At 48.9% G+C, this 26928-nt stretch overlaps 2 protein-coding genes across 2 annotated transcripts in view; one reads left to right on the top strand and one right to left on the bottom strand.

The window, feature by feature from the left end:
• Positions 1–5579, bottom strand: part of TSPAN32 (tetraspanin 32) — a 30700-nt gene extending 25121 nt beyond the window's left edge. Inside the window, exons 1-3 of the mRNA XM_027888721.1 lie at positions 5514–5579; positions 3412–3526; positions 2048–2145 (exon numbers count right to left, since the gene is read on the bottom strand). Coding sequence (XP_027744522.1) covers positions 2048–2145; positions 3412–3526; positions 5514–5579 — 279 coding nt within the window. The remainder of the gene's footprint in view (positions 1–2047; positions 2146–3411; positions 3527–5513) is intronic.
• A 7638-nt stretch (positions 5580–13217) lies between these two features.
• On the top strand, positions 13218–14623 carry ASCL2 (achaete-scute family bHLH transcription factor 2). Its single transcript, XM_027888720.1, has 2 exons — positions 13218–13747; positions 13852–14623. Exon 1 carries the CDS (start codon positions 13218–13220, stop codon positions 13734–13736), a length of 519 nt encoding a protein of 172 aa, XP_027744521.1. The 3' UTR covers positions 13737–13747; positions 13852–14623.
• The last annotated feature ends 12305 nt before the right edge of the window (positions 14624–26928 follow it).

The raw sequence follows: 26928 nt of genomic DNA, 5'->3' as shown, positions 1-26928 counted from the left end.
TAAAATCAATAGTGGGAAGCTGAAAGATCATCTCTATTGCAGAAGAAGGAAAAAAATCAACAAGCAGAGGTGCTGCGAGCCACAGCCCAGCGGGGATCAGCAGGCTGGATAAGCCACTGTCAAGAAGTTTCGGAGCCCCACAGGGCAGAACCCCACTCCTGCCTGCCGTGACACCTCACGGCAGCCGTCAGGGTTGGCTCCCCCTGCCTTTGCTTCTCGCAGGCAGGTCAGATGTGCCTTGGGATGGGGCAGGAACTGGGAGGGAAACAAGCAGCAGGCTGGCCCTTGGTGTAAGATACAGCTAGAAGGGGCGGGCTGGGGGGCGGAGGGGCGAAGGCGATTCGTAGGAACAGGCAAAGTTCCCGCGTGTGAGTTAAGATGCTGACGAGCCGCTTGAACGAATTGGAGCAGAGAATACGGTTCGTGGTGGCCAGCTCTCGGGTATTTCCCAGGGTTACCGTCAATTTCTGAGGGCTGGGGATGCGCCAGCGCCCCGCAGGGGTTACGGGGACTGCTCCCGTCGCCGGAGCGTTCCCCAGCATGGCCCGGTGCCATGGGAAGCGGGCGGCTGGCGGGCCCGCGGCCCCCTCCAGCGGCGGAGCGCGGCGATGGAGCGGCCCCTCGCTCGGGTATCGCCCTTCTCCTCCTGCCCCGAGGCTGGACGCTGCTCCCCACGCTGCCAGAGACGGTGGAAACGGAGCTTAAAGGCGGCAAAGAACCTCCCCTGGTGAGAGCAGCGTGGGATGGTGCCTCGTGGCCACAGGTGCGGGGAAAGCACGCGTTAACTATCGCCTCAGTAAATGGCTGTAATGTTAACAGCCTGTTCTATGCAGTGGCAAGGCCCAACTATACCAGAGAGTAAGTCAACAAATAAACATTACAGAGGAGTTTGACTGTATTTTCAGGCAGCCATGACAACCTCCATGAATCTGTACATACCCACCTGTTGGTTTCGATGCGGTAATCGCAGGTACACATTAAATACGTTTCAGCAAAAGAGAGGGGAGGTACACATACTCTGCTAGAGGTATTAATGGGAACTGTGTCACTCAGGCCCCTGTGAGCACCTCTAACAGAGAAAAGAAGATTGCATTTTGAGGAGGTGAAAACATTAACTTCAGTAGCTGCTTTGCACTGAATTTTAAGGTGTCAGCTTCTCATTTCTGCCATCAGCATAATTTTCCCCATGTACATAGATTAGATAAATCTCTTTATGTATGATAGCAATGCAATTATTTTATATTAAGTACAACTTCATGCTCACCTGTTAACTCCTGCCCTTCACTTAGCACAGGAAAATATGCAGTGGGCAGTGCTTTTCCACTCATCGCTCCAGCTCTGAGGCTAGAAGCTGCTGCGTGCAGACTAAGCCCCATGTGCAGGCCACGTTTTTTAAATGGAGCTGAGCTCACAATCCAGCTTACTACTGTTGACATGGTCTAGGCCCAAACATGCACTTTACTGTGGATGATGGGAGAGGAGAAAGGGGGAATTTCAGCTCTTGTGCTACCTCTCCACCCTCTCCTTGTAGGCTGAAACTGAGGGTCCAGCCCAAATCCCCCATGCCTGCTGCCATAATTTGTATGTCTCACACCCGCACCACTGTGGTGGATGTTTGCAGTGTGAGAGGAAGAAGAGAGGCTAATTTTGCTGTCACAAGTCAGGGGAACAGTGTGGGACTCAAAATTGCATTGTGAAAGTTTCCCCACATAAACCATGTGTTGACTTTGTGAGAAAAGAAATACCCTGGAATCGTCATCACCACAGTGGCTTTGGCAAATAAGCACCTTCCCTCTGAAAGCCGCATACACAGGACCTTGGCAAAAGAAACAAGCTGCAGAAGGATGCAAACCCAGCCTGAAGAACTCTGCAAGGTCATGCTTTTACAAAAATGTCCCTTTGCAGCAGAGGGTGGAACAACAGGGCCTCCTTCCCCAGTAGTGCTTGCTCTCAAGCATAAGGCAAAACAGCCCCCAGCACCACATTTTTATGGCACCAGCCCAGGGTGACAAAGGTCCCCTCCCATCCAGTCCCTCTGGATACGCACCATGGCGGTGAGGCACTGCGATTCCCGCACCGTGGCGGCAGAGCTCAGCAGGGCTGCCAGGATCAGGGTCATGCTGAGGCAGATCCCAAAGTAGAAAGCTGGAAGGAAGTCAGACATGCGAGCTGCGGTCAGATGCTAACTGCTAGCAGAGGATCAGTCTGATGCTTTCACCCAGAGAGGGGCCAAAAAGTGCATTTTGGGGAGCTGGCCAAAAATTACCAGGTGGCAGAACTGAAATTTTTTTGTAATTTATTCAATAACCCCCACCTGTGTATGCTTTGCTTGTCTGGCAGGGCTGTAAGCCTCTGAGTGGTTCCCACAGCTCCAGCAGTGTGAAGCACCCTAAAAGGGTGTTGGTCCACCCAACAGACCACAAGCTGCCAATTATATCAGCGCTCTGATAAGGATCCCCCCGCATGGGGAGTGCAGCAGCTGTCCCACAGCTCCTATCGGGAGTCCGGACGCTGCTAATCTGGTGCAACACTCGCCCTCCGGTTTCCTCCTGGCTAAGGCGGGATCACAGCCAGGACCCTAGGGCAGGGCTCAAGGACCACAGCGCTGCAAAGGGCTTTGCTAACCCAGCCATGCAGAGGTAATGCTTGCAAGCAAGGCAGGCGGAAGCATTGCTGAAGAGTGGTGGCTGGGATGGGAGAGCATGCAGGGCCGCAGTCAGTGCCAGTATATGACTCCTATGTGTGTAGAAACAGGGGAGACTTAGCTTTGGACTAACATAGTTTTTACACCTGCCTTGTTAAACTGAAACTGAGAACCGGGATCTAGAGAGGGTATGAGCATGTTTAAGCCCAGAGTACAGCCTGGAAGGAGCAGCAGATGCAAGTGCAGCACAGGTGAGCAGGGTATTTTAGTATGTGGGCTATCTTTCTTCTACCCTTGTACCTGAGACTCAGTTTATATTTCTCCATTGTGAAAGGGAAAATACCCCAGGTGTTTCCACACATTTCTCCTCCCAGCTTCAGTTTTCTATGAGCTGCTTCAATTTCTTGAACAGTTTCTCTCCCCATGCTCCAAAGGCCCTGCCAGCCCTGCGCCTTTAGGTTGTTTGTGGTGGAGGAGCTTGCCCTGTGCTGAAGGCTCAGGAGGAGGATGGGGAGATGGTGAATAGAGGCACAAGTGCAAATGCAGAAGTACCTCAGCACTCCATGCTCCCACAGCACCCTTTGGTGCCTGGCATGAGGGTCTGATATGGGGGGAAAAAGTGCCTGTGGGACTGTGTCCTAATGCATCCTCCAAAACCCAGCCTCTTCCTCCTCTTGAGATACCTCTGCAAATCCTTCAACTGATTTAGAGAATTTTGCAGTTCCTGGTATCATGAAAGGTGTCATTGGGATGTGCCCACAACGTACCTCTGTAGTGGATGACCCTGTAGGAGTTGCCATCCAGGGAGATATCGCTGATGAGGGTGAAATGGAGCCCATAGTGGGTAACTGTGCTCAGCGTGGCAATCGATAGCCCCAGCAGCTGGAAAAGAAGGGTTTTAGGAAGGGATTTACAAGGCAGCAGCTCTTGTTGGGTGCACACAAAGCTTTCAGGTGTACCTGGATGTTCCTGAGCCCCATGCAAATGCAGACATGTACCCCAAAATGCACATAAAAGGACAAACCCCAGACACTTAAAAATAGTAAAGCTCTTGCATAATGAGTACATGTGATACTCTGCAGCCCACAGACTCTTTGCCATTGTCTGTGGATTAAATTTCAACCACATGAAGAAACTGCAGAGGATCAATGCTCTTGCACCCCACTCTGCAGACTACACAAGTGCAGTTGTGAGGGCTGCCGCCTTCAAGAGTGGCTTTGGGCAGGGATGATGTTCTTTGCTTTGCTCCTTGCAATGCTAGTCCCATTGCCTGCTGATGGTTCTATTTCCTATTGTAGAGTGCAAAGAGATGAGCCCTGTACTGTTCTAAGTTACCTGTGCTGGCTTCTGTCTCTGCAACATGTTGCTGGCCTACCTGCTTCTGTCCTATCCCTGAAAGCACAGGTATGCCTATGGGGCAACTACTAGCACATCACCCTCAATGTTGCCCAGAGTAAGTCCAGGTGATGGAGAGTGAACATTTCTGATGGCACCTAGCTCTAGGTCAGGGCTCCTCACAGCATGAGGTGTAGCAGAGGCCCTGACAATGGGACAGATAAAACCAGCTCCAAATTTAGTGAACCTGTAAAATACAAAATGTAAGCCTGCTCCTAGGTCCTAAGATGAGACTTCATCTTTTTGTGCCTTTACAATAGGGAAACACAAGGCAGCTATACCTCTGACAAATGTGACGGTGTGATGTCACCATAATCCCCTCTGTGTGACATTTTGTTATAACTTTTGGGGGAGACTTACAGTTTTGGAGAATAAATACATCCAAACCGTAGCATTTTGTCCAACCTAATCTGTAGCACCCTCTGACCCTTCATACTGTATATTACTGCATATCTTGACCCACACCCAGCAAAATGCTAAGCGCAACACCAGTTAGCTCAGATTTCTGAGAAACAGCAGTCTAAAATCCCTCCAACAGCAATAAGGTGATTCTAACCATCTACAGCAGCTGTACCTTAAAGGTTCCTCTAAACTTAATGCTTATTACCAATACTCCTTCGATTTCTTCCAAGCGATGTATTTTGTTATTTGAAAGAGAGAACAACCTTACAGCTGCTGTAGCCAACAGTCTTGGAATGCTGAAATTCGGACAAACTGTGAATTTCATGTTTGGCCCAAAATAAGATACTACCTTTTAATTACACTCTCTCCAAGCCACCAACCCTCTTTGAGCTAAACACAGATTATTATTAGTAGTAGTGGTAGAATTAGGCTGGCAAGTTTTGATGAAGTGAAAAGGCAACAAGAACATACAAGTCAAAAACATTCAGGAGAAGTGCTCTCCAATTTCCACCATTTCCCATCAGCTCTAACAGCAGATATCAAGAAACTCCCCTTAAATTTGCTTCAAAAGCTGATAAAAAGAATCCCTAGAATTGCTTTTGCTTTGTGGTGCCAATCCACAGGTCTCTCACACACACTTCCATCAAAGCCTTGCAGTTTCCTCACTGACTCCACCCGCAGCCAACCACCCTCCCAGCAACAAGCGTGACTGCAGCAGGTCCATCCGCCCTCTTTTGCTCCAAGGAGACAGGAGCAAATACCTTTTTGCTGAAAACCGCCCATTTTGCCAGCAGGGACCTTTCCTTTCTCTTTCGAGGCACCTGCTGAGTTGTGAAAGAGGTGCGGTGGTGTGACAGCCCTGAGAAAGCAGAAGTCTATCAGTGGAGGGGGGGCAATGCTGGTGGCCAGCGATAACCACCCAGGGCACAGTGATAACGCAGGCAGTTGGCTTTGCTTGCCCTCTGCCCGCGAAAAACAGAACATGGGAAAACCTGACCCTCTCTGAGCAGAGATGGCAAAGGCAATGGTTCATCTTGGTTCTGCAGAGATCCCCCCAAACCTGCCTGCTCACCATGACACAGAGGCTGGTCACCAGCAGCTGGCACTTGGTGGTCCTCATCCCGCACCTCAGTCCCATGGCAGCTTGTTCCCAGAGAGAGCTGCAGTTGGTCTCTCCAGCCCTTGATAAAGCCCGGGTTTCCACCAAAGGGAGGCATGACCGCAGCGGGGCCTCTCAGGAAGCGCAGTCCCCACCACGTGCCGATGCACCTCCTCCTGCCTGATTAGTAAATCCTGTTTAGGGCAGTCACCTTCTGCATAGGCTCAGTCGGCTGCTGTCAGCTCCCGCACACTCTTTCTCCCCAGCTGGGAAAGAAGGAAAGACATACAGAAAAACAACCTTTCATGGAGTTTGGAGCATAGCTCCTTAAAAAAAAAATTTAAACTGTTCAATCAACAGTCAGTATTAAAATACCCTGGTTTTGACTTTCAGTGGGACACAGTTTTGCTTAATGAACATTGTCAGTAACTTTTTAAAAATAATCTGCATTAAAAGTATCTTCAAGAAAAAGTTTAGAAAAGTGTTATTTAGAAAAAAAACCAAACCTGTTGTTTGAAGAAGAGATCAAATCCCCCAAACAGACCTGTATAAGAGTCCTCTCTAAGTTCAAAACCACCACATGGCAATAACCTACGGCTGAGTCTCTATTAAAATTTTTATTTGCAGACACCACCTTTGGTACTATTTTATTCAAGAAAATGGCTATGTGTAAATACAACCCCCTGCTCAGGAGACCCTCACTGTCCATGGACATTATAGCTCTGTCCTTTCCCCTCTCCTATCACTGGAGACTCCATGGACCCACGGCTACAAAAGACTCAGGTGACTTCTGGTCTTCAAAACCAGGTGTCTCCTGAATGCATATTTCTTAAAAGTAAATCACAAAGAAGCCTCAAGAACAATCTGGCCAAAGTGAGCCTGAATGACTGAGTGCCTTAATCATCCTTTGCTGGAACAAGGCTGGTTTTCAAGAAGGAACAAGACCTGTTTTCACCTGGAAAATAGGTGAAACAGAATAAAGAAAACTAGTTGCATTTCTCCCAGGAGGCAAAGAAAGGGGGTAAAAAAGTAAAACCATCCCACATTAGTTACTGCAGTTACAGGAAGATGACAAAGAAGCAGGAGGAGAGGAGTGAAAAAAGGAAGGAAGATGCAGTCTGTAGAGCAAAGAGAAGCAAGAGAAAATGAGTTGCACAAAGCCATGTGTATGGGGAAAAGCGTGTCATGATTTTCTGACCACATCACTAGCTTTCTTGCAAAATATGTTGGTTGCATCCTCTGAGACACCACTGAGAGCTGCCATGGCTGTTGCCAGAAACAGGTGTCCCCATTACTCACAGGTCCCTGCCCTAGGGGGTGGTGCTTGATGCCCAGCAGGAGAAACTGATGCACCCACGTGCAGACAGAGACCTTCCATCTCTGGCCACCAGCTGAAGACCTCTTGAGAAAAACCTACAGATGGACAGCAGGGAAGGAGGGCAGCGGGGAGAGGACAACAGGCTGGTGAGGTAGCTGATGCCCAGCCACTCCTGTTCAGTAGCAGGAGCCCTGGGGACAGGCCAGGTGGGGAAAATGCCTTATAAAACACTGTCAGAGTTAGGACTGCATCTGAATGCAGAGCTGTGAGCACCCATCATTTGTTCTGGTACTAGGGGACAGATGGGGGTGTTGTCACTTGCATTTTCAAGGGGAAGAATCACAGGTATAGAGGCAGCAGGGCTGGTCCACAAGTGGAGTTACAGGTTAAATCTGGAAGAGTTGCAAGAAGGTATGAGAACAGTTCCGTGTTAAACACCAGCTAGGACAGCACAACCACGAGCGACAGTGAGCAGGTGTGTAACTGTCTCACCTGCCCTGAGCACACCTGTAGCCTGTCACACCGCGAGGGACGGGAGAAAAACCACGGAGCCCATCTTTTCTTCCCCGTAGACCCCAGTTCCTTCCCCAATCCTAAATGCCGGCCACCGCAGCAAGACCTGTGAGAAGCGAGGTCTCACACTAGAGGTCCCCATAGGCCAGCAGAACCCCTTTCCGAACGTCGGGATGATCGACGTGGGCTTTTTAAGGGATAGTTCCCTCCCCAGTTGAACAAAGGTCTTCTCTGTCCCTTCAGGATCCTCACACCTCACAGCAAGTCCACCTGGGAGGTCACAGAATCGTCATCTACACCCTTTGGAAGGACTTCCAGTCTTTCCACAAAATATGTTCTACCTCCTTTTGTCTCCAGCCTTAAAAACGGTACCTTCCCTGATTCACAGAGCTCTGAAAGCAGAGTGAGCGTGGATTTCCAACATTAAAAAAATAACAAGTGTAAAAGGAGTTATTCCCTCACCCAAACAGAAAACCAAAAAGAAAGTCAGTCCCTCACCCAAAAAAAACCCCAAAAAACAGGAGCATCAGCAGTGTTGGGATATTAAGAGGTTGGGCTGTGACTGAGAGAGATATGTTCAGTACAAGGAAGGGCACTACTGAGAGGAGCACAGTGGGAGTCCCTGTGCTCGTCTTACCTGTGCCCATCAGAAAGACAATCTGTACAACTTCCTATGGGATTAAACTTCCTCTGGGTGCCCTGTCATTGGAACATACCTGCCTCAGCAGCTCTTTGTCCAGAAAGCACTGGTGAGAAGCAGGGTGTCCCCCCAGCCTCATCCCAGCGGGAAGAGAGGCAGGACTGGTGGCTTGCTGGGGAACCACCCTCACTGTCAGCATGTGGGCTGGATAGCAGCATGGCTTTCCAGCAAGACTCGGCCTCCTGCCTGCCCTGCCATCCCAGGTTTTTTCAGTTGGTCCTCTTTGCAAGAGCATAAGTTATCACTCTCAAACGGTGTGCAAAAGCCACAGGTCACCACAGCTTCTGCCTGTGGTTTCATCCCTTATCTCTGATTGTCAGCTGGAGCATGGAAAGATGGTAGTGAGTCTGAAAATATCCCAGGGAGGACAGGTGCTCTCTTCTTCTAGCCTTGTGGCAGCTTGCAGATTTCTGTTATGAAAATACATACCAGCATCCCCAGCTGCGCAGGTTTCAGAAGGACATGTCACCTCATCCAGAAGGGAAGGACTGATTTAAAAAAGGGAACAAGCCAGGCCATATTTTTTGCAAAGCTATAAACCTCCAACCCTCTTCTGAGCTAGAGGGAAATGATGTCCATGCTGTCAGAGGGATGTCCTGAAAGGGCTGGGGGATTTGATGTGTTAATACTTCATGGGGTGAACTTGGGACAGTAAACACAAATGGAGCCAAAGAGGCTGAATTCACGCTGGTGCTTTCTCCATGTCCACTTTTCTGGCTCTTACTCTGTTGGTGCAGGCACCAGTGATGGAATAGCAACACCTCAGCCTCAGCTGCTTGAACTCTGTCGAGGCAGCAGGTAAGAGAAACTTTCCTCTTGGCTTTGGGACACTGCTACTCATGCTCCCAAGAAAGGATGAGCTGGAAGTAAGGAAGATGATGTTACCCAGGAGCCAAAACTACACCCATCATCCAGGCAGGACACAACTCTGCCGGGTCCCTGCTACTTCTCAGGAGTCTCTTCCAGTCTACAGCATCATTAGGGAAAATACCTCTTCTCCACAGTAGAAACCAGCCCCAAATGTGGCAGATTTACAAGTGTCAGTGGCTCAGCCCATTCAGTCCCTCAGCTCCCGCCCATAACACGGCTGTATTCACCCCAAAGCTTGCTCGTAAATAAAACATGTCCATATCAAACCGCACCGCAGCCATAGGAATGATGGGAAGCCAGGGAGACCGCACAGCCCTCGTCTGCCTTCCCGGGCACATCACAAGGATGCATTGTAAAGGCTGCTTAGCATTCATATAGCACATACACACAATCCAAGCTAAAAATCAACTTTTAAACCCAGGGCCATCTCTTTTCAAAAAGGGAAGGAGAGGAGAACGGGGGGAGGTGCTGGGCTTTGCCAGGCTTCAGATGCACCGTATAACTCCACTGTGAATGGAAACAAGGCTGGCTGAAGGCTGCCTTGGAAAAGACAAAACCAGAGAGAAACAGTAATATCTCCAAAGGACTTTTTTACTTATTATTTTCAACGTGTGTCTTTGAAATCCTCTCGTGATTCCCAGGAAATCTGAAATTATTATAGGGGAGCAAATAAAATGCCAGAAGAGTTATTAAAAATAGTTCATCAAACCACAGAAAGATTACACTGGAAAAGAGCATAAGCCGAAGATAGGGAGTTCCTTTCAAAGAATAAATTCAAATGAACTTTTTTCTCCACTGAAAGTAAAAGAATAGTACTCTTAACTTCAAAGCACAGCCCCTTAATCAAACTAAATTATTTTTTCTTTTCCACATGTTATCTAATTGCAAACCATAACTGCCCAGGAGCCAGCTGGGCAGATGATAGACGTGAAGACACAATGCGAGCCCTGCTCCATCAAGCTCTGCTCCTAAAAAACCCAGCCTGGACGCAGCCCAGCCTGGCAAATGGGGACTCACCTGCTCACAAGAATATGGCTGCTCAACTGCCCATTGCCCTTTATTTCTGCTGTTCATCCTCTCATGCCTTATTGCAACACGACCTCTATTGCTTTCCACTGAGGTCCATAAAGTTTTGGCAAGAACTCCTGGAAAGCTCATGTCAGCTGTCTGTAATGCAGGTACATTTGCACTGACCCAGCACCCCATCTGCAGGTGACACTTGTGCTAAGTCAGGGGCAGCGCTTTGCCCTCACCTTTGGCAGATGCAAGAGCTAACGTAGCTTCAGGGCTTGGAGGCCCATTATGGCAGAGTTCCCCTCTCTCTGAGAGTAGTTTAGCCACCCTGCCGCGTGGATGAAGCCACATGGGGCTGCAAGATGTCCACACCAACCATGCAGTTATAATTTTTGCCTCATCTGCTCCAGAAGAGGAGAATTTCTTCTCCCCACTCTCTGGGGATGGGTAGCACATTGCTGGATGCTCTCTCGCCCCAGATTATGATCAGGAAGTTGATTGTGAACACAGACAGTGTTTAATGATGTCTTGTTCTACTGGATCTTACATAGTCATTAACTCTACAAAGAGATTTCAAATAAGATTGCACTTCTCTGAGTACAAGGTGTACCTACCTAGGTTCCTTCAGACTGTCAGGAAGCCAGCTCCACTGTTAGGAAAACGTAAGCAGTTGCTGTGTGCTCTTCTCAGCCTCAGACCCGATGGCCACATCTGGCTGGAAACACACACTGCGATCAGCAGCCCTGAAGCCAATTTGGACAAGTCAAGTTCATCCCTGACCTGAGAGTGGAATCACTGTGGCTGGAGGCTGCACGCTGTCCCTTGGGACTGGGTTTACTGATGTTTGAAGTGCGTGTTATTAATGAAAAAAAAATTCCCTGCAGTTATTTTTGTATGATAAAAATCCAGTTATTACTCTTGAGCATGGCTCTTTGATACAGAAGGTTTTCTCCTGAAAAGTTTCAAGGACAGCAGCTTCCCCTTTCCTGTAAGAAAAGCTTTCAGCAGAAATTGAAGACGAGGTAATAAAAGAACATTGATATTACTCCACTGCAGTAATGTCCTTCCTGACTAAGCTGTGATTGATAGTGAGTGCAAGGGAAGCCCCCTTCACCAGCCAAGGCAGCTTTGTGGATGCAGAAGACAAGTGCATTACATCACGTGAGCTGAGCAGGCAGTCTGTAAACGCTCACACTCACAAACACGATCACAGGCACAGGCAGCTCCCCTGCGCTGCTGGGAACCCACCAGGAAAAATGCTCCCATCTGCACCAACACACCACACGCTGCTTCTCTCAGGTCAAATCTTTCAGCGAAGCTGGTTTTCCCAGCCTTGGTTTTCCCCCAGGCCTACAGCACGGCCAAGAATGTCTCAGAAGCCACTGAATTTGGGTGCTAAACCTTATGCGTGCTTGAGTGGGATTGCCAGAAAGTCGAAGCGCTCGCAGGCTCCTTACTGTCACTTCAAGGAATTTCAGCCTGGCTGCCTGTGACATCCCAGTGGGCCTGGTTCCTTCAACCCACTGCCATTGCAACAGATCCCCAGGAAAAATATTTATCTTTCAACGTGGTGGAGCCTTGCAGCTCCCTAAATACCCCACACAGGTACAAAAGAGCCCCCTCCGTGTCCCATCTAGAAATCACAGATAGCTCTTTGAATCACCAGTTTTGGCTTCAATACACCCAAGGAGCAGCATCAGAGAGGTTCAGGGTAGCCAGGGGGATATACAGACCCTTACTTTGATACCCGAATCATGCTGCAGAGCCTTGCTGGCACCTGTCCATGTGATGACAGCTCTGCCATGGGCATGTGTACATCCCCGCCACCAAGTTGCTGCCAGTGACACCAGCTTTGAGCATTTTCCTGAGATGGGGTTATGATCCCTCCCCGAAAGTGAAGCAAATGTAACTGAACTGCCTCAAACCTCCCTTCCTCTGCATGCCTCTGGACGGAGGGAGACCTGCAGAAGACAACTTGCACTTCAGTTAATTCTATTTAGCAGCTGATTTAACCCCTCAGTGGTCATGCCAAGGGGCCACACCAGCTCCAGCTTGGCACCTGGCACAGGGGACATGGCTGGCCCCACTGAAGCCAGTGAGAGGGTCTGTTTAGCATCACATGGTTGGATCTTTTTGTTTGTTTGTTGAAGCTGAGAGTGGATGCAGCCCTTGGGCAGTGGGTTCATGTAGCCCCCCTCCATCAACCCCGTTCATTTAGCAAAACACTGTGCAAGTTATCTCCTCACACCAGCTTCCATGACTCCAAAAGGAAGCTCTTTTTTCCTGCCCATTCAATTCAGCTATCCCAAAGCACCTTACCCCACTGCTCCTCCCGCTGGAGCTGGATGCAAGGCTTGCTTGATGGAGAGCCAAGAGGGACTGCTTGGCATAGCAGAGGGAAGCAGGGGTGAAGTGCCTGAGCCACAGAAGCTTTACGTTTTCCTTCTTCTCTCTGTGCCTTTATCCTTGAAACTCCCATTGAAGCCCAAAAAAGCTGGCCTGCAGAGAACGGCCTTGGTAAGATGACTCACACCACTGCTATAAATTTTGGTTATTGTACTTTTTCGGTGGATCTAACAAAGCTGAGCCTCTGTGCCTCTGTTCGACAAAGCACCCAGTTTTGGGAGGGGGCGGGGCGGTAACACACTGGACGGGACAGGACATGGGTTTCCACCTCAAGGGGAGCAAGGGGAATCCCGGCTGCTCGTGCGTGTCCGCTCCGCTGCGTGGAAGAGGCGAGGGGGGAAGGAGGGGAGCCCCTCCCACGGCCAATAATAAAACCTAAATTAAAAATAAAATATGAAAAACGACAAGGGCAGGGGGGCGTTGATCTGACGGAGAGGTTGCGGGGGGGGGTTGGCAGGGGGTGGCGGGGAGCGCCCCCCGAGGGGCAGGGACGGGGCGGGACGCGGGGGCAGCTCCGCCGGGGCCGGCGGCGCCACGCGCCGGGCGCGCGCGGGGGCGGGGGCGCGCGCGGGGGAGGGCGCGGGCGGGGGCGCGGCGGCGGCGGGCGCGCGTGGCGGGGCGTGCGCGGCGCGTGCGGCCGGCGGGGGCTCGCGGCGCGTTGATAAGGGCCCGTCCGGCGGCGGGACCCGCCGCAGAGGAGCCGAGCGGCGGCGGGAGAGCACGGGGGGGCATGGGAGCGAGCCCCCGCTCCGCGCTGCCCACCCCCGCGTCCTTCCTCTCGCTTTCAGTTTAGTTTTCGGGGGGGAAGTTATTAAATTTTTTTATTCCCCCCGCCCGCCGCCGTGGCTGCACGGCGATGAACGGCGGGTCTCTGCCGCCGCTGCCCCCCGCCGCCCCCCGCGGCCGCCGGCGGCCCGCCTCCCCCGAGCTGCTGCGCTGCAAGCGCCGCCTGGCCTTCGCCGCCCTGCCGGGCACCGGGGCGGCGGCGGCGGCCGCCGTGGCCCGTCGGAACGAGCGGGAGCGGAACCGCGTGCGGCTCGTCAACCTGGGCTTCGCCGCCCTCCGCCAGCACGTCCCGCACGGCGCCGCCAGCAAGAAGATGAGCAAGGTGGAGACCCTCCGCTCCGCCGTCGAGTACATCCGCGCCCTGCAGCGACTCCTCGACGAGCACGACGCCGCCGCCTCTTTCCCCGACGGCCGCGGGCGGGTGGCCGTCGGGGAGGTCGGCGGTGGCGGCTACTCCTCCGCTTCGCCCTCCTTCGCCTCCTCCGTGCCCGGCTCGCCCTGCTCCTCCGAGGAGAGCGGCTACGACGCGGCGCTCAGCCCCGAGGAGCGGGAGTTGCTGGACTTCACAAGCTGGCTGGGGAGTTACTGACCCGGCGGGAGGTGAGGGGGCAGCCAGAGGGGAGGGGGGGTGCCGCTTTCCTGCCCCGGAGCTCGGGGGAGCGGGGCAGGGACCCACTCGGGGCTCTCCTCACATCTCTCCGCAGCCGCGCTCAGCCCGCAGCACCTCGGCGCCCGCAGCATCCCCCCTGGAAGTACTGACCTCCTCCCCAGCGGGACTCCGCTAGCTGCTTCTCTCGCCGGGTTCACCCCTCGTCTTCGGGTCGTGAAAAGTGCAATGATGTGTGTAACTCACTGCGGGGCCCCGCTCCTTGCGCCGGCCGGGGCAGCGTCTCCACCTGCCCACCGGGAGCTGCCGACCGACGGAGAGGATGCCCGAGCGAACCCGCTTCCCTCCCGCCGCTGCGATCTGGTGTTGCTTTGGAGGGGTGGAAAGGAAAAAAAAGAAATCAAAAACACTTGATGCTTCCTTGTTTCTGGAGGGGGAGGGAATTTTTTATCATGTCAGGTTCTATTTTATATGTAACTTGAACTGCCTGTGGGAACACTGGTGTATGAAGACTTATTTTTGTACAAGAAACCTTAGAGAAAAGGGTTGAAAAGATGGTTCTATTTTTAGCAAGTCCTATTCACTTGTTCTTGAACACTGCCAGCTAGAATGTTTTGGGAACATACATGGTGTAGATAAAAAGGTGTTTGTTTGGGTTTTTTATTATTATTATTCTCTCCAAACACTTCAGTAAAGGACTGTAAAGTTGTGTTTCAGCGTGGTATCTGTTTGCCTGGTGTGAAGGTCCACTTCTCTGAAAACTGAAGTTTTTTTAAAAAAAATGTATTGAAGGCATTTTTGTATGCACTTGCTAGGATTTCTTAAGTTGTACATATGCAGTTTTTAAGAGAGTATCATATTTTATGTAAATTGACTTTATAAATAAAAATCTATTTATAAATGGCTTCAGAGCTGTATGATACATGTATTTACCAGAAATGCCCAAGGTAACTTAACTGTTGCCTGAAGGAGTGGGAGAGGAGAATAATGAGTGACAGAGCAGAAAGGCAGTTCTTCTGGACCAGGTTTCATGTGCAGAACAGAATAAGGAGCTGCATAACAATCTCCAGGCTTGCCTTTTTTTTTCCCCCCCATTCAAGTTTTACGCACTCAGCACTTGGAGCAAGTACTGCAGAGATTGTGTATGGGGAGCTGCAGATGTGTGTAGGAGACAGTGCAGGTTCAGAGCTGATCACTCCTTTACTGAACATGCAGAATGTGCTGCTTCAGGAGGCTCTGTTATCCTTGCCTACAGTGATGGGAGAGTCATGGGAGGGTAAGGAGGAAATGGGTATCTGAAGTTTGTCTTGGCAGATGCTCTCAGGAGGTAGGTTGGGGTACCTTTATTCAGGGGAGCAGCATCTCCAAGAATGGTGCCGTCATTCAAAAACCACACATAACCAACAGTTTTCCACTCTGTACTACTCTAACTTCAGCTGCATGTACATATTCCTTATCTAAAGGCAACAACCAAATGTGAATTTCTTCTTGGAAACTGTTGTCGGAGACTCATAAGCTCTGTCCGTTACTTTTGGGCTCATGCTGAAGATCTGCTTCGGTGGTGAGCTAGAAGTAAGACTGTGTCTTTAGGGTAATACTGCTGTGAAACAAAACACAGTGATGATTTAATGAAAAATTATGGCAGAGCTGTTAATTCCCTTAAACAGCTCTAGTGAATGTTAGTTAAATGGAACAAAATGGGCTGGGCTGTAGAATATCTTGAACGAACACAAAGCAGAAAGGATTATTATTAAAATTGACCTACTTTACAGGAGCCTGTCTATAATCTCTGCTGCCTCAGTACTGGGAAGGTAGAACTTTCCAGGAGTATCACATAGCAGTCCCACATTCAGTAATTGCAGTGGATGCTCTTGTAATCCAGATCTGTAAGACTATTCCACACTCATGATTCCATTCGAAGAGGAAAAAAAAATCCCCCAAATAACCATGGGAAAATGAAGGCTCTAACAGCAAGTAGCATTTGGGATACTGCAATCAAGAGCAATAGTTATTGTGCTTCAAGTTCATTCCCTAATCAAAATTGCTCTAATAAACAGTCCCTTTAAAAGGCACAGGGAATTTAAGTGCTTAATAAATTGCTTTCAAAGGTTTTACCCATTATGGCTCTTCAACAGTCCCACAGGTAGGAATAAGAGCTGTGAGCTGACCTGGGCATTAAGCGATCAAATCTGCTTGGCAGCAGCAGGTGGGGCTGGTGCAGTAATGTGGTACCTTTCCCTGCGGTGGGTTTAGGGGCTTTATCCTCACAGATGATCTCCAAAACATCAGTCAGGCATAAATCCATGCAGATTCCTACACACTTATTCTCAGCCTCAAACACCACCATGTCATCTTTTCCAAACAGTTTGGAAATCAGGACTGCTGCACTGATTTGCACAAGTGTCCCACTATGGCAGAATGCATTTGTTTAAAGCATGTTACTACTGCTTGGTAGGGTGTTTGTTTTCCTTCCTTAGGAGCACCGATCATTTTAGTATTTCCAAAAGCAATATTTGGCTGTCAGTCGAGTATTAACTCCCAGCACTGTTACCACGTTCATCTGATCACCCAAGATAGTGTTGCAACAACACTGAAGCAGCATCGACTGTAACTGTATTGGCAAGATATTAGCTGTAAGCAGTTTTCACTTAAGCAATATTAATAATACCGGAGGTGGTGGAGGGAGGGAGAAGGAGCTTAGTCAGCACCACAAGTTACCTTAATGCTGTCAGCCAGTGCTTTAGTAGAAACTAAATGGGGAAATCAGAAATGTACAATTTGCTTTAAAAAAACACCTCACAGTGGTCATAAGTCTTCCAAACAGCTGAGGTGAAAGAAGGTGCAGTGAGAAGGATGTATATGCCTGTCTGTCCTGTATGATGGACAGAGGGACTCCTTTCCCCAGCCATGGCCATGGTGACAAGTCTCTAGCAGATTCTCAGACCAAGCTGCTACACCAGAGAGAAGTGTGTTGAATCATTCCACCCTTTTAAGAGAAAGCATGAGTGAGGATGCAAGGTAGGTTCTTTAGCAGTTGCAGAGATAGCAGGTACCTTCAACCAGCCCAACTCTCTCCTCTTCAGTGGCAGAAGACTGCATGGACCCCTTTGAGAAGACTTCTGACCCTAAAAACTCACACCTAGACCTCTCTGCTCTATTTATGCAAAATAGTGCCAGTGCAAAAACTTGAAGATGAAAGCCCTTTGACCGTGAGAGTCACCTGTCAGCAGCGAGAGTAACAGCAGACTTGTCTTCTCAGCCAGGTGCTTTCCCTGCCTGGAGAAGCCACCTACATGAGATGATGAGACCCTCAGCGTCTGGGTTAGCTGACATCAAGCAAGAGCTGCCATGAGGGCTTCCAGGAAGCCTAAACTGCTACCCAGAACGCCTGTGGCAGAGATGGGGAATGCCTCTGATGAGCACATCATTTCTCTTTAGATGTCTAACTAGAAACTCAGTGCCTAAAATGGAAACTCCATCTCCCCAGAGAGACACAAACTGAGCCCTAAGGTACAGGGCTGCAGGAGACTCAGTCAGATTCAGGAAGAAAAAATATGCAGAGGAATTTTGAGAGTTAAGCCAAAGAAAGGCTGAGGACATCAGGAGGCACAGACTTGTCAGTGTGCAGCTACAAAGCACATTTCTGTAAACCTCTCATATCTACATCCAACAATGAGTTCCCATTTTCCTAAGCAGCGTTTTGCACGTCATAGACATGTCTAATGAAGCAGAAATAAGTTGCAGGATGGTGTCAGGATTAGCTGCTCCCACCCCCAGGCTGAAAGAACTTTTCAATTTTTAAGCAGTGTCTCCTACTTGGCATCTATTTTTTGTTGCTGTTGTTGCTCAGATCGAAGCTTTTCTTGTTACCTAAAGCACGTAAGGCCCAGCACAATAAAAATATTCCTATGCATTATTGTCCAGTACTGTTCAAATGATGATGTCACGCTTAATGGGCAACCTCAGGTTCAGTTCCACAGCTACACTCCTTCCAAAATTTCTTTGCATGCTATTAAAAGTAATTTTGAAGGAAAGGCCTATGCAGCCTGCTTGAAGGCTTGTGCACCACAGAGAAGACCTAGGGAGCAGGCAGGAGGGTGCTCTGCACCATCTCCACGGCAGGATGGCATTGCTGGTCCTCCTTGCAGGGAGAATGGCTTCAGCAGAACCCCAGCACCACAGGACCCTCCAGGAAAGTCCAAGGGAAGAGGACTTTCTCCTATTCCTACCACCACAAAGTATCATCAGCAAATACCTGCTTCACCACAGATTGTCCTGAAGAGAATAGCCCATGGTTGTTTAAATGCATAACAACTCACTTTTGCATGAACACCTCATAAGGACCTTGTTAGGGACCAATCAGGACAGGCATCGAGGCGAGCTCCAGCAGATCAGCTTGCTGCTGCCTCTCCTCCCGTCTGTGAGGAGCAGCTGCCAAGAAGATACTTGTCCTGCCAGCCTTTGGTGCGCGTACCAAGGCTTTTCGCCTGCCACAGTTTGCGGGCAGACGGCTGTGTGCCGAGACTAGTCCCGAGGTCATTTCACTCTTTTCATGCAGGTCACAGAATAGCAGGCTAACAGCAACAATTTTCAGTCATTTCTTATCTGGATTGGATGTGGGCCAGGAGCCTGGGAGGGTGTGTAGGTAAGAGTGAAAGACAGCCCCTTGCACAGTTGACGGCAAACAGAGCTGGCCTGGCTTTGCCCGGTTTGGGCATTGGCCAACAAGGGTTCGATTTTCTTCCCAGAAACTACCATCAACAGAGCATTAGCCAAAGGCACACCTGGGAGTAATGGGACTAATAATATTAAAGCAACACCAGCTGTAATCACAAGTTAATGTCACACCCTAAAGAGGCTATTGGACAGTGTAACAAATGAGCTGGAATTCCAGGGACACCATGAACCCCCAGCTCTTTTTGAGCTTTGTGCAAACCCCGGCACACATGAACAAAGGAGCTCTGCCAGATGCTTTCAGAGTAGCCTTGGGAGCTCACCACAGGTCATCTCAAGCCAGTATCTGGGATTTGCTCTTTGGAGAAATGAATGGATGCTCCTGTAGCCTAATCTGAGGATGTGGGGCGGGGGGGAAGGGGAGGATTTACATTTACAGGTGCTCAGTCTTTTTACAGTATCCAACCACTTTCTTCCACACATTATTTTCCCATAATAAAGATCTAAGCAGAATGATGGTAAAGCTACTTAGTACAAGAACAAGAGAGGTGGCATAGTTAAAGCACTTACCAGTAAAAGGGGCTGGTTTGCACCTTTGCTGTTATCATCATCAAGACAGAAAAATTGAAGGGGAGCATCAGCATCCTTAGCTTAAGGAAAGTATTGCAAAAACACCAGAGACTGAGATTTCTGTTGTATTTTGAATTGAGAGCCTCTCCTGTTTTTGAGAGCCTACAATCAGACAGAGATCACTGTTCAGATCAGGATGACTAAATCCCCATTTTCTGCACAGTACTGCTTCCTTACTCCTTGTCACCTCTCTTTTGTCCCATGGCAAAGCAAGGTGGCAAAAGAATAAATCAGTTGACCCCCACAAGTCCTATCATGGCTGTGCTACATACAGGTAAGGCAGGAGAGGGATCCTCAGAGAAACCCCAGCCAGATGGTAGGCTCCAACACTGGCACAACACATGACAAGAAGGAAAAACCCAAGACAAGACGGACATTTATTATCTGCCCAAGGTATCAGTGTTGTTGTACAAGAGATGAGAAATAAACAGTCATGTACAGAAACACAGAAAATGAAAGGAGAAGCAAGTGTAAGAAAGTGGTCAGCAGTGGAAAGCATGGTGCATTAAAACAGAACAAGAAGCACAGAAAAATGACTTCAAGTATTAGTCTGTGACACTCCCCCCACCACCACCTTCTCCTCCCCCCTAAAAACATTTTTGTTTATGGCTAGGTGTGAATAACATCAGAGGTATAAACATCAGAAAAGGAGAAACTTGTGGTAAAGCAATTGTTTGGCTGCAGGGACCAGGGCAGTGCTTCAGGCTTTGACCTGTGAGCATCCACCTTGCTGCTAGAGAAGCCTCAGTTCTCTCCTTTCATCTCCTGGCCTCAGCCCCAGCACTTAAAGCCTGCAGTACAATAGTTACCCAGTTGCCAGACGCAGTAAGTTGTGCTTGCTTTTTAAGTTGTTTGGTTTTTTGGTTTTGTTGTTTTTTTGAAAGGGAAGAAAAACCAACAAAGAGGCATGATAGCCCCAAGGGGAATTTTCTGTTAAAGTCACTGCCAAAAGAATGACCAATTTGTAAGTGAAATGTTGACACTTTTATAACACAGCAGATATCTTTGCCTTGAGTGAAGCACTTCAAGATTTTTTTGTAAAAAAGATGAATTTTGTCAGGATGTTAAACACTAGTAGGAAGTGTTGCAATACTGTAACACATTTTCCCTTTCACTCTCTTTCCCATATACAATTCCTTCAAGGCTCCACAAAGAAGCCACAGTCACTTTAGCAGAACCATACACAGAAAGAGCAGGTGAAACCCATGGGGTAAATAAAAATCTAGCTTGGAAGTATTAGTAAATATCATCATCCTCTTACCAGCAGAGTACTTGCAAAGTCCTCTGCACAGGCTGCTAACTCTCACATCCCTGGTACCAGCCTGCCTTCACCATGGGCATGCTCATGTGGAAGGGAAGCCAGCTGGTGTCAGTAGGAGCAGCTGGTCACCTCGGTAAAGCACCTGCATGTGATTCTGTGCTGAGGGTGCTTCTGTGTCTTCTACTTCTCCTCACCCAGGAGATACCTGGCACCTGAGCAAAGTGGGCAATGGGGATGGTGAGATGTGCTTTAAGCAGCTTGAAATTTGCAGCACACACTTTCTTTGTGCCTGATTTGAATGGAGGCAAGGATGGGGACCAGGTCTGAGTGCACCTGGCACAGCTCTGCACCATCTCCTTGCCTGATTCCACTGTTGGCCCTCTCCAGCAGCCTGCATGCCTGTCCCGCAGGCTGCATCCCTGCACGCTGCATGGAGCTGGAGTGCTGCTGAGATAGTTTATACCCTTTGGTCTTTGGTCTTGCTAGAGGACAGCCAGTAAAGAGAGGTGAGAGCAGAGAAGGCTTTTGAAGTGGGGAGACCACAAAGCTCATTTAGGATGCATACACCACCAAAAAAACCCCAACCACCAGACAGTAATAACTTCAAAACAGTGCTGACTGAAGTTGAAAACAGTGATGTACTGGCAGAAAAACTAGTGCCTAAGCCAAGTTCAGACGTGGTGCAAGCTGAATTTGTCTGTTTATGATGCTGAAGAGAGCTAATGGTTGCCGGCAGGCAAGTCTTGCTGCTAACGAGAAGCACACAACTTGCTAAAACCTCTGGGCATTCTTTCAGGCCTAGGAGAAATCATAACCAACCCCCTCTCTGCTGGAGAAATCAAGGGCAGTATCATGTTTTGCACATCCCATGGATGGCTGGGCCTTTGGTGGGATCTGGGATATAGGACATGAGCAGCACTTGGTGTGCACATTGCAGGAATCATCCAGGGAAGGAGCAGAGAGCTGGAAAGGGTGCAGAGGAAGTGGGCTTCTGGGGCTGCTGGGGACACAGACTGGGGAAGGAGGCCAGACAGGATGCCTGCAACTTGTTTTCTTCTGCTGCATTTGCGGGGACAGGATTTGGGACCATTCCTTGCGAGTAAACTGAACAGCCACCCACATTAGGCTGCTGCCTTCCCATCCCAGCTTCTCACCACTATCAGTCTTGACCTGATGAACTAGCATCATCACTGTGTTGGTGCACCACTGCCTCACTGCATCCTTGTATGGAATACAATATCCAGGACTTGCAGCTGCTCTCTCCAGCCACTGCAGAGGGCATTCGGAGCAGTGGGCATTAAGAGCAGCTTAGGCATCACTGAAGGTGCCCAGTGTAGGCTACTTCACCCTGCTAGAAAGCCAGGCTGCGTGGCTGGATTAGCCTTGGCTCAGGAGTGAGCTTCTGCATAGCCAGGTCTTGGGTTGTGATGCACACTGGCTTGAACACGCTTTTTTCTAGCAAATTGTTGTCATCCAGAAAAGTTACGTGCAAAGTGTATTTCTTGTGTTAATTTATTTGTGCCCATTTAGATTTGTTTTGTTCTATTTTAGTAAGAGAAGTGAGTTGAGACTTCTGTTGTACAGTTAAAATAATTCAATTGAAGCGTTGCTTGTTAGCGCACGACAAAACAAGTTACAAATTTCCAACCAGTTCTGAGCTGAACATTGTAGAAGCTATTATTTTGTCAGAGCTGGTGAAGTTATTTACTGAAAAGAAACTAAGTGGAGAATTTGTTTCTGCTTTCTTCCCCTGATAGTTTATTGTCTGAATTGAATTTTTTTTCCATATAGCTTTAAAAGCAGAAGCAGTTAATAAGAAAGATTATAGAAGTGCATCATTTGCATTACAAAATGGTCCATTTTGGGAGTTGTTGAATGGAGTGACTTTTCATTCCAAAATGTTGAACATTATATTGAGATCTCCAGGGTTCTTCATGGTTAAAATGGACAGCAGACCATTCACTGAAGTAGAAACTCCACTTTGGGTCAACCTGGTTTAAAATGTCACTTTTGTGGAAATTTTGAGGCACCTCTGATCTATAGATACATCAAAGTACAGTGATGACATTTGAGGTACCAGAAAAATTCTGGGCTCTTCTTCTATCCTAATAAAGTTCTACCAAGTCTCTGTGAGAAAAAAGTCAGGTGGTCAGCTGAAAAATAGCAGGTTGGGAGAAATAACTGCTGGGGGCATATGTAGAGGTATGGGTGTGTGGGACAGCTTGCCCCCAAACTCCTCCAGCCACGGGGGTTGCCTTGATTCTCCAGCTTTACGATCCTAAAGCATCTCAGGGCAGGATCTGTATGGCATTAACAAACCTGAGCACTCTGCCTAAGATTCAGCACTGCCACAGGATTTGCAGCACACAGCTCGGGGACCAGAAAAGTACTGAAACACGGATGCCATGGCTTATGTGTAAGGAGGGCTTCTCCACACAGAGTCCCCCACAAGCCTATTTTTCTCCACTGCCTTTGACCTTCCCCTCCCCACCTCCACTTAAAATTCACTTTGCATCATTTATCACCCCATTTTCTTTCTGAGTGCTTTCACCATGGGAGAAAGCTGGAAGTGGGAGGTGGAGCATAGGGAAAAAAAGAAAAAAAGAAAATTGAAAATATGGAAGAAAGTGAGAGGCTGAAGAGGGAGGGGAGGGGAGGAGAGGAAGGGCTTGAAAGAGTTGGTGATGGACAGGGGTAGGGTGGCCCCTGGGCTGCCTCACATTGTGCCTGGCTCTATCCATCTAAATAAAGGGACCATCCTGACTTGTGTCCCAGCTGGTACAGGTTTTGTTGCCTTTTGGGTTTTGGTGTCGTCCCCTCCCCCTTTTCTCTTCCCCTCCCTTCCTCTCCCTCCCCACTTTTATCCAGACTGCATCAAAGTGCCCCTCAGTGTCTCCATCTCCTCTGTCCTTTCCTCCCCCTCCCTGGAGGCACAATGTCCCCTTTTGTCGCCACCACCCAGATGACCTTTTCTACCCTCTTATCCCTATTTATCCCTGCGCCCTTAGGTAAATAAACCCTGAGGTGAGGGGAGGGTGGAAGCTGGGAAGGAGAGTGCTGGCCCTGGGGCAGGTGCTTCCTTTTGCAGCCCCACTAGCCCCAGCGAGGCAGGAGTAACACCAGAGGAATGAGCATGGGAAAGTTATTAGGGGGTGGCATGTGTGCCAGGGAGGATCAGCCTGCCCAGCATTCCATAGTGAGGGGGAGATGCAGAGAGCTTTTGCAGATTTTGCCCCAAAAGAGAGTGCATCCCATTTTCTACCTCATATAGGTGTTCATGGCAACTGGCCCTGTAGGAAGGGGCAGAGCCAGGCTTGGATTGGGGTAGCCAAGGGCACCTGCACGTGGGTGCATGGGCCTTTGAGAAGCAAATGTCCATGTCCAGCCACAGCCTGCACTGAGGATGTTGGCTAGGGGAGAAAAACACCCATTCACTGTTCTGGGTGCAGCAAGAGCATACTCACGGCTCACTCTGTTGTGCCAGGAGGCTGCTCACTTTTCTCCTGGCTTTTCTCTCCCCTGCACATTTCCCTTCGATTCCTGCTGGTTTATCCATCTTTATTAGCCTTCACTCACTTTGGCAGAACTCAGTCACCTGCCAGGGCTGTGGTCCTGCAGTGGGGGCTTGTCCTCTGCTGGGTGCAGGGGATGGTGGTGCTGTGGGGTCCCTTCAGTGAGCAAGGCAAGCAGTCCCACCACTCTTCTTTTTCTTCCTCAGGTCACGGGAAAAACATGAAAAACATGCCCCTGCCCTGCCAGCCCCTTGCTTCCCTGCAGGCAAAGGGGCAGTGAGGCAGCACAGGGCTCCTTGCTTTCCCACTTACCAGGCAGGGATGCATATGCCCTCGGGAAGCTGAATCCGCATTAGGACTTGTGGCATAACTTTGGACAGGGTGGGGAAGGTGGTCATGTTCAAAAATGTTTCTCATGGGGTTAATTTCCTCTTGAAAGCAAGCATCTGTAGCTCTGGGCTCTCCTTGAGTATAACTTTTGAAGCCATTGAAGGTCTTTAGAAATGTTGTCCTGTGCCTGGTGTAGCTCTGCTAGAGGAGCAAGAGGCTCACGGTTCTGATCCACTCACTGCTGCCGAGGCAGCAAGCCTAAGGCTAAGGCTCTGTGTTAAATGGAGCCTGCCTTTTCCTCCAGGATGCTTAACAGACATCAAGACCTCCAAGAGAAGGAAAACACCTGTGCCCTGAAATTTTTACAGTGATATTTTCTTTTAGAAAACCATGAGCAGCTCTCTGCTGTGAGTCCCGTATTTTCCAGCCCTCACAAACACACAGAGGCACAATATAGCACTTTAGCTATGAAATCCCAGTAAAAGCCTTTATTCTGCATGTTTGATGCTTTCAGGCCTTGACATTCAAGTGGACATGCCTGTGCTGAGCTCTGCTCCGGCTGTGCACACTGAATGCCCTGGAAAGGCAGGGCCAGGGTGGACACAAGAACACCCCCTGTCCCCCGGAGCAGAGTGGGCTCAGGTTGCTCTGCCTGGCTGAGAATCTGGCTCATGCTACTTCATCATCTTTATTTGTAAAGGGAGAGCTCTGATCCACACAATGCCCCAGACTGTCTGAAATGGAGAATACTCCACCCCAAAGTCCTAGTCCCCATGTATTTCAGATCCTATTTTGGCTGCCCAAGGTGATACAGTCAGATCCTAAATTAGCCTCTTATAATCTAAATTGAATTTAGACCCAGAAAATCCCCAGCTTTCAGATGTTTCTGGTTACACAATAACCCTGGCTCTTCTTCTCAGAGGAGTGAAATGGCAGGATTTTGAAATTCCTTGTTGGTTCATGTTTGCATATAAATGCTGATTTTATCTTTTCTGTACACAAGGTAAACACAAAGCTGTTTAACAATAATGTTGCCGTTGAAACATGCACGCAGGATGGCAAAACAACCCTGACTTAGAGATGTTTCCAGACCCAAGGACCATGTCTCCCTCCACACAAGGAAGCTGCCCACTCCGAGATGCCCAGCCCACCCTCATCCCTGTTTATGGAGATCAACAGGCAGCTTTCATTAGGCAGTGGTAAGATCCAGAAGTAAAAGTCGGGTGGTGATGACAAAAGATGTTGATTTCCCCAGGCTGCCTAAGCCAGCGAACAAGCTGAAGTGCAGGTTCTCGATGGAGCTGAATTTTTCTGTAGACCCCCAGGAGCTATGGATCGTGCTGTAAGTGTCCAGACCCACTGCAACTGAGCAATGATGGCACTTACTTCAGCTGGGACTTATATCTCCTACAATGCTGGCCTGCGCAGGGAATGTAACTCAGATTAAAGTAGACTTCTAAAGTAATGTAGCTATCCATGATATTAACTCTCTGGGGGAAACTCTTATGCCAAGAGATGCTCTTTGTGAAAGAACTAAATGCAGTCATGGCCAGGAGCAGAGAAAGGAAGACATGCTGTTGGGAGGAGATAGCTGTCATAGAGTAAGTTAATTTAGCATAGTTCCTGTTTTACACAGCCCTGCTGGAGAATCAGAGGTGGCTATACTTAAGACAACAACCCTGTCCACAAAGCCTGACAGCCTTAGTTACAGAAAGAATAATGGAAAATCAAACAAAAGCAGGTTTTCATATGATTTAGCTATGAAATACCAGTAAAAGCCTTTGTCAGTAAATGCTGCAGAAACTCCATTTGACAGTCAACAGCCTCTGGTGAAAGAGGCACTCTTGGGTGTAGTGGGAGAGGTTAAAAAGCCAGCTCCAATATCTCCTTTCAGCCATCTAGAAGTGTGGTATCTACCTGAAGTTAGTCATTTGGCTAGTCATCTACTTCAGCAGCCCACGAAGACAGAGGCGTTTTCTGAGAGCAATTCATTCTGCTTGCTGTAGGATGACTACTTGACTTGGGATCAAGTGCCCCTGGGTGATGCCTGACTCTCCCAAGATCTGTGGGTCTGTGGTGAGTAGATGCGTCAGTCACAGCCAGCTTTAGGTGGTCACAAGTAGAGGAGTTGCCTCTTGCCCTATATACCTGAGTGTTCATGAAGGCTGAAGCGCTTCCCCCCATCCAAGAAGTCAGCTCTGAAATAACACCTATTCACCCCAAATTTCACTGAAGTCTAGGTTGCTGTAGCTTCCAGTGGCCTTTGCATTGCATCTGTACTATCTGAGGCACTATCAGAAAAAGACCTCACTTCATTGCTGGTGGTCACCACACCTGATCTACAACATGAGTCAGACTGAAAAAGTCCACAGCCTTGTACACTGGACATCAGCCCTTCATCTTTAAATGACACTAAATGCATCCAGCAAAAGCTGGGTGATATGTTTTTCATGTCCTAGCAATCATAAAAGTTTCAAATGCTATTGCTTTTGACATGGCAAGAGCAAAATTTAAAATGTCACACAGCTGTTTAATGGGAAACAATTAAAAAAGTGAACTTGTGGGATATTCCTATTAGAAACCTTCTCGTTGCTTTGGAAAAGAGGCTTAGGAGAAGGACTAGTGTGTGCCCATATTCTTGAGGCACTAACTCCCGTGTCCAAGGCAAGGGACATGAGAAAATGGGATGAAGAAGACAACTGAGAAATGTCACATCATTTCGTAACATGAGTTGTTCCACAGCCTATGTCAGAAGCAGTTGAAGTGG

The sequence above is a fragment of the Empidonax traillii genome, unplaced genomic scaffold (assembly GCF_003031625.1).
Source record: "Empidonax traillii isolate 1590-97213 ecotype Southwest subspecies unplaced genomic scaffold, ASM303162v1 scaffold245:size1430315, whole genome shotgun sequence".
Classification (NCBI taxonomy): Eukaryota; Metazoa; Chordata; class Aves; order Passeriformes; family Tyrannidae; genus Empidonax; species Empidonax traillii.
Note: the sequence above shows the minus strand (reverse complement) of the source record. Positions and strands in the feature narration are given on the sequence as shown.